Raw genomic sequence first — 7301 nt, 5'->3', positions numbered from 1 at the left:
AAATTTAAAATATGCATTTTCTGCACTTATTATTTTTTTCTGCGCTTATTATTGACTTTTTTCGAGAGGAATTTCTGTAATTTTCTGTCGTCCGAAAGCCAGTGTATTTTGGTGGTGTGAGGTAACAGTTTTAAACACAATATGTGTGATGTGTAAGTGTATAATGACACTTAGCTACTGCACACTTAAATCTTATTACACTATTTTAGACATTCATACTAGGCTTTCCCTAGCAAATATTAAAGTTTGTCACGTCTAGATGTGACATTGCAATCCACTACACTACAATCCAACTAATAATCTAAAATAGATAGGCCTATAAATGTAGAAATATCTAGATTATGCCTATGGTAATACAAACACAACCATAACAAAAAGAAGGGGAAAATAACGCTTTTTAATGTTTTTCTTCTTCTTCTTCGACTACTTTTAGGCCAAGTGCAGACAAAAATAGCTGTTGATTTTTGATTACGCGTTTATTTTGTTGTTGTTGATTTTGAAATAACCACAACTTCCACACTTTAATAAGAGGTCATCACCTGAAAAAGAAGAGGCCAGTTTAAAGTTCTTAAATTTATGTCAAAAGGAAATGTGAAAAGATGGCATGTGTTCAGAAAAAGGCCAACCGGTTTATAACTTATACTCACATTGTTGAAACAGGAAATGTAGCCAGACACACGGGTGAAGACGGAGGGCTTCTTGGGGTAATTGCAGCCCAAACTGGAGCCAAAACTCACAATACCGTGAACATCCCAGGTGCCGTCACTTCTCTGGCAGTTCAGAGGGCCACCAGAATCACCCTGTACGAGTGAGATATCATTAATAGTGTGCATTTTCACAAATACTGGTTATTGATAATGTAATATCAAAATATAAACACTTATAATAAAAAGTGTGCATCAAACCCACATTGCAGCTGTACACCACTCCATCTCCACCAGCGCACACCATGAGGTTGGTCACAAGGTTGCCCCACCAGTCAGACCTAGTGCAGGTAGCGTAGTCCACAACAGGGAGCAAAGCCTGCTGCAAGATATCAGCAATGGGGCCATTGGCTGAGGAGAGAGAAAGACAAAAGTTACTACTTTGAGATTTTTATTTATTTTTTTGCTTGAAAATAAGTAAATAGCAGTGGAAAGGCACCTACTCCAGTGGCGTCCCCAGCCAGTGACGTAACAGGAGAAGTTTTAGGAATTAGGCAGGCAAGCAGGTGAAATCTTGTCAGAGAAAGTCACTGGAGTCGACAACTTGATCAGGGCTGATCATTCATCAATGTCATTGCTGAAAAACACACATATGCATCAAAAACATACTCTTAGATTAGACTTTTGTTCCCATACATTAAAATTCTATGAGGACCAACCGGATATTGTAGGAATCCCAGTTCTCATGCACTATGATCCTGGAAGGAGAGATGGCGAGAGAGCCGGACTCACTGCTGAGTGCCAGGTTGTGCTTGCCCAGGTAGACTCTATAAGTGCGGCTGCTGCTTGGCAGAAGTTTAAGACACAGTTTTAGTCCATCTCATAATGCAGATCAACTCATGGAAACATTCATTGCATTCTTTTGATTCTTTTGACCATACCCAATGCAGTGAGCAGCAGTCAAAACCCACTGCTTGTCGATCAGGGTGCCACCACAAGTGTGGTAAAAGCTGGAGCCACTCTGGTACTGGAGAGACACCTAAAATTGAGAAGGTAAAGAGTGTTGAACTGAAGCTCCTTTCAGTGCATTTAGTAATACAGTCAAAATAATTTCAGAATTATCATTACCTATTTCTGTGTGTGCAATTATTATTTATGGCAGAGCATTTTAGGATAATTTTAATGAACTGTATACAGGAAAAAATGGTGTAGAAAGAGTTTTCACTCAGAAATTGCTAGTAAATTTCACAATTAGTTACAAAAATTGCAAGTAACACATTGAATTAAACAATTTGTTAGTAGAATGACGAAGTATTTTCTTGTAAAATATACTAGGCTACAATAAACTTAAAAAAAATAATAATCATCTTTTTTTACAGTGTAATATGCATAATACCTGCCATGGCCAGCTGTTTGGTTTAACATCAGTTCCACCCACCACCCTTGAGGCGACAGGTTTATAGGTGGGCTGCCCACAACCGTAGGCTGTTTCAAGACAGCACACATGCACACACAATGATAAATTACATGTCTGCTCAGGTTCATTTGCTGCAATGCATATCTATGTGAAATGTGAAAGATATCCCTGCTCGTTCCACTGCTTAGGAGCTAAAGTACAAGAGAATTGTTGAACTCTTTTTTGAGTTTGAAGTAGACAAATTTTCATCTTATTGCCAGCAATGAACAGAGCCAAGATCACTAATTTCATGATGCCTGATTGCAGTGGTTACAGGCAAACATCCGACATTTATATAACTAACCTGGACCTGGACAGCAACACAGACCAGTTACATTTCCTGTAGCAAAGCACCGATAGCATTTGCAGTATAATTTAGCCTTGAAGATAAACATCCCAAAATAACAGTTATCTTAGAGTTTTTATATGTGCAGCCTGTGAAATGCACAGATGCCATGCTGATATGAAGAGTAATCTTTTGGCAAAGCCAGATAGCTTTTGAGCTTCACAAACTGTGCATATTTGATGTTTTTTTTGTTTGTTTTTTGGTGTTGTGAGGTTTTAGGATTTAAGTATTAATATGAATTTGTGACAAAAACTAAAAATATAAAGTGTCATGTCTTATTTACCACAAGTATACATGAAAATTAAAGGGGAAAAACGATATAAAAAGATGATTCAACAGTCAAACTAAATGTAAGAACAAACCTTCAACCTGTTAATCAACAGCAAAAATATTTTGATTAGATTCTACCCTGTGAAATATAAAGGTCAAGGTGCACCAGAGAGCTAATTTTTCTGACTAGTTTTTCTCTAAAGCAATCATTCGTTCCAAAAGACAAATTGAGAGTGAACTTGCTTGTATATAAACATGAAGTCTGTGCTCTTGGCTGTTCTGGTTGTTGGAGGTAAGAAGTCTTCAAGACTGACAATATAATCTGATTAATATTTTTTATTAAAGGTAACCACAAGGAGAGTCACATAACTATCATAAAAATGCATATAGGTCAGTATAAGAGTGTTTAAGAAAAGGAAAAATCTCTTCAAAATAGATTTTAAATGTAACTAAATCTAGTGTAGAATGTGTCAAGTTCTTAGAAATGTACTCTTTGTATTTTTTTTCTTTTTTTTTCTTGAAACCATGATGAGGTTGCCGTGCCATGCCGCAAATTAATGTGTATGTGTAATGGAGAAGGCACAACATGACAATGACAGTCCACGTTCATGTTTTTTATTGCTGGAAACAATTGTGTGTACATCTTCTATGTGTACAACAATTTTGTGTACATCTTCAATCTCCCAATCTTTGACCACTTTATTGAACATCTGAACTTACACATACACAGTAGTCCAATTAAATACACAACGTAAATATATATTTGAATTATGAAAAGTGCATGGGATGAATAGTCTTGTGGGATGAAAACCCATGTCTTGAACATTTGTGCAGTGAATGTCCTAATTTTTTAATGACATTGCCCTGATCAAACTGCAGGCTCCAGTTACCCTAAGTGACACTATCAGTCCTGCGTGTCTTCCTCCGGATGGGTATGCTCTGCCCCACAATGCTCCCTGCTATGCCACTGGTTGGGGACGTCAGAACAGTAAGTAATGCTGATGGTTATGAATAAAGTTTTTTAGAGGGCAACTATTTTTTTAGACTCTTCTTAGAATTTTTTCTTTTTCCAATATCATTGACTAGCCAGTGGTCCCATTTCTGGTACACTGCAGCAATAAGCAATGCCAAAAATACAAGTTTCATGATGCCGAATTTCAGTGACCCACCATTTATAAAACTAACCTGGACAGCACTACAAACCGGCAACAATTCTTGTAGCAATCCACCAACAGTATTCTCAGAACCTTTGTACTGAATTAATAAATACTAAATAAAGTAAATAAATACTAAATAATAATAATAATAATAATAATAATAAATAAATGTACTAAATAAACAAATAGATATATAACCAGAGTTACATTACTGACCAGAGTGTTAAATGCAGCCTGTGAAATGCACAGATGACATGCTTGCACAATAACACCTTGCACAAAGCTATGCTAAAAACCATAAATTTCATTTCATCTGTTCTGAGTTTTGCAAGGGGAAATTAGCTATTATGAATTTGACTATATATATACACTGTGTGTATATAACATTGTTTATATACTTTATAAACAAAAGTTTTCTTCTTTATATATAAATAATATCATGCCTTTTCAATATGGTCTTCATTTGAATACATTTATCCAAAGTATACATTTGGTGCAAATAAAATGGAGAAACTATATAAAAGGTGTTTTTTTATTATTAAATTAAATGTGAGAACACAACAAATGTTCTACATCTTAAAGAACAGGAAAAAATTACTATAAAATGATTAGATTATATCCAGTGAATTATTAAAGTCAAAGTGTACCCAAAGAAGCAGGGGGGGGTAATTTTATTTGTTTTTCCTAAAGCAGTCAAGGACATTCATTCCAAACGATTGCTTACTGTGGTCACACATTACACTGAAAGTGAATTCTCCAGTATATAAACCCCAGCAGAGAGGGCAAACATTGAAGATACAAGCATGATGAAGTTTGTGGTCCTGGCTGTTCTGTTTGTTGGAGGTAAGAAGCCTTTAAAGACTATTTTTTAAAGTCTGAAAATGACATGCAGGAGAAGTAGCATCAATCTTATTTAGCATTTTTAAACAATTAAATTACTTTTAAAATGCCTAGTAATATTTATTCCTATTAAAACAACTATAATGTGTTATGTTTCACCTCAGCTTATGGATGTGGGCTGCCCACCTACCCTCCTATTATAACGAGGGTTGTGGGGGGTGTGGATGTCCGTCCACACAGCTGGCCCTGGCAGGTACATGCACATTCCATTATTTAAATGACTTTTTTTTTTATGAAAACATACTGTCCTGTTAATCTTCATTTCTGTCCTTGTTCAAAAACATTTTACTTTTGTGTAGAATAAGCTATGTTAACCCTGTGAAGCCTGAGACATGAACATAAAAAATCTTGAGAAATCAATGAGATCTTTATGACAGTATTATAATAATTCGATATAATTATATAATTATAACAGTAATAACAGACTACTTACATAAAATACATATAAATATCAGTTGTACATTGTCTATTATTTTGGGCCTTTTATTTGCTACAAAAATTAATTGATATTTGCTGACTTATAAACAAAAAGGACATAAGGAAGACAACTGACCCCTGTTCTGTTCTTCACCTAGATCTCCCTCCAGTACAGTAGTGGCAGCAGCTGGTACCACACTTGCGGTGGAAGCCTTATTTCCGATCAGTGGGTTTTGACTGCTGCTCACTGCATCAGGTTAGTCTGAGGAATAGGCTGAGGATCTTAATCACAGGCCTAGTTAGAAAAAAAAAGTATCATTTTAGTATACCATAGTACCATGGTCTACATCAAAGTACTTCGTTATTATTTACCATTTGACAGCATTTGTGAGTCTTTCTGAAATGCTTTGTCTTCCTCTCGTGGCCCTGCAGCAGTAGCAGAACTTACAGGGTGTATCTGGGAAAACATAACCTGAAGGAGGAGGAGAACGTATCTGCGGCCATTGCCGCTGGAAAGATCATTGTCCACGAGGACTGGAATTCCTTCACTATTCGGTACGGAGTCCAAACGACTCCTCACAAGCAACAGAGATGCATATCTTGAACACTTGTGTAATGAATCAAATTTTCATGTTGTGTCTGGTCCACAGTAATGATATCGCCCTGATCAAACTGGAGAGTCCTGTCACTCCAAATGACACTATCACTCCTACATGTCTGCCTGCTGATGGCCATGTTCTGCCCCACAATGCTCCCTGCTATGTCACTGGTTGGGGACGTCTCTACAGTAAGTAGGCTAATGTTGATGGTTATGGATGAAATTGTGCTGCTAAACTCTTTTTTCCCTCTTTTCTTCTCACCTATACCTTTTTTTATTGTCAATAGCCAATGGACCCCTTGCTGATATCCTGCAGCAGGCTCTTCTGCCTGTGGTGGATTATGCCACCTGCTCTAAGTCTGACTGGTGGGGCTCTCAGGTCACACAAAACATGGTCTGCGCTGGTGGAGATGGTGTTGTTGCTGGATGTAATGTAAGCAGATATTGATGACTTATAGACTTTTCATTTTTCATCACTCATTACTTGTAAGCTTTGATTACAATTAACTTTAAATGGTGTAGCCTACAATAAGGGGCCATTCACACAGAACATGTTTTTTTTAATTCCACTGCGCTACTTTTTCTTTTGTTTTTCTATGTAAACACAAAAAAAATTGCGTTCTGTGTGAATGACGAGAAATCATTTGCCGACTATGGTTACAGAGAAAAAACGGAAATCATCCAAACGCAACAAACTCACACAACAACATCAGAATAAAGTAGTTTTGATATCATTTTAAATCATTTTTCATTAAAGAAAATTATATCATCCAACTGTATGGAATCATAGTTTGAAAATTAGTTTGTGTACACTGTAAACTCAGATCTGCAGACTGGCTCTGCCTTTCGCAGCTAGCATCGAATGGTCCAGGCTGTAGGCCTAATTCTTGGCGAAAGTTTGTGCAGTGTATTCCAGCCTTTAGTTGACTAAACTTAGATGTCATATAAAAACATAAATTAATTAATTAAAAGTGAATATTAGGCTATATAATGAATTATTTACTAAATTTAAAGGATATTTAAGTCAAAAACCATAACTGAAACAACAGCAACAGATTAACATTGCCCCGTCACTCAACACAGGGCGACTCTGGTGGCCCCCTGAACTGTGCTGGTAGCGACGGCGCTTGGGAGGTCCACGGTATTGTGAGCTTTGGTTCAGGCCTGAGCTGCAATTATAACAAGAAGCCCACCGTTTTTACTCGTGTGAGCGCCTACACTGACTGGATCAGCAAGGTAAGTGTTTTATATTAGCAAACACGGTGTAATAACATGCAAATTAAGCTTCATGGTATTTTGGACAGTGTTGTCGCTATGGAAACTAGTAACTTGTGACCCCCCCCCCCCCCTAATCTCTTACAGAACATGGCCAGCTACTAAAGAGCAAACAGAAATGGGTTTTGTATCACCGACGCCTTGAACAATAAAAATGTTAAAAGGCACATAAAGTTGTTGTGTATCTATACATTACTACAATCATTTAATATTATTAACACCATGTTTAAAAGCACTT

General features: G+C 36.8%; 1 protein-coding gene and 1 pseudogene across 1 annotated transcript; one reads left to right on the top strand and one right to left on the bottom strand.

Moving 5' to 3' along the window:
• Positions 1–388: 388 nt before the first annotated feature.
• Positions 389–2361, bottom strand: LOC107549248 (chymotrypsin-like elastase family member 2A; annotated as a pseudogene).
• Positions 2362–4616: 2255 nt separating this feature from the next.
• On the top strand, positions 4617–7230 carry ela2l (elastase 2 like). The gene is made up of 8 exons (XM_016230254.1): positions 4617–4716; positions 4878–4966; positions 5349–5446; positions 5623–5745; positions 5841–5977; positions 6076–6221; positions 6872–7024; positions 7151–7230. Exons 1-8 carry the CDS (start codon positions 4677–4679, stop codon positions 7166–7168), a joined length of 804 nt encoding a protein of 267 aa, XP_016085740.1. The 5' UTR covers positions 4617–4676; the 3' UTR covers positions 7169–7230.
• The last annotated feature ends 71 nt before the right edge of the window (positions 7231–7301 follow it).

This window comes from Sinocyclocheilus grahami, unplaced genomic scaffold, assembly GCF_001515645.1.
Source record: "Sinocyclocheilus grahami isolate Dianchi unplaced genomic scaffold, SAMN03320097.WGS_v1.1 scaffold16.1, whole genome shotgun sequence".
Classification (NCBI taxonomy): Eukaryota; Metazoa; Chordata; class Actinopteri; order Cypriniformes; family Cyprinidae; genus Sinocyclocheilus; species Sinocyclocheilus grahami.
Note: the sequence above shows the minus strand (reverse complement) of the source record. Positions and strands in the feature narration are given on the sequence as shown.

Bases quoted from the DNA above. Each gene is read 5' to 3' on its own strand.
- ela2l (XM_016230254.1), top strand. From the start codon at position 4,677: ATGATGAAGTTTGTGGTCCTGGCTGTTCTGTTTGTTGGAG. The intron at 4,967-5,348 runs GTACATGCACAT...TTCTTCACCTAG, and splicing joins CACACAGCTGGCCCTGGCAG to ATCTCCCTCCAGTACAGTAG. The intron at 5,978-6,075 runs GTAAGTAGGCTA...TATTGTCAATAG, and splicing joins TGGTTGGGGACGTCTCTACA to CCAATGGACCCCTTGCTGAT.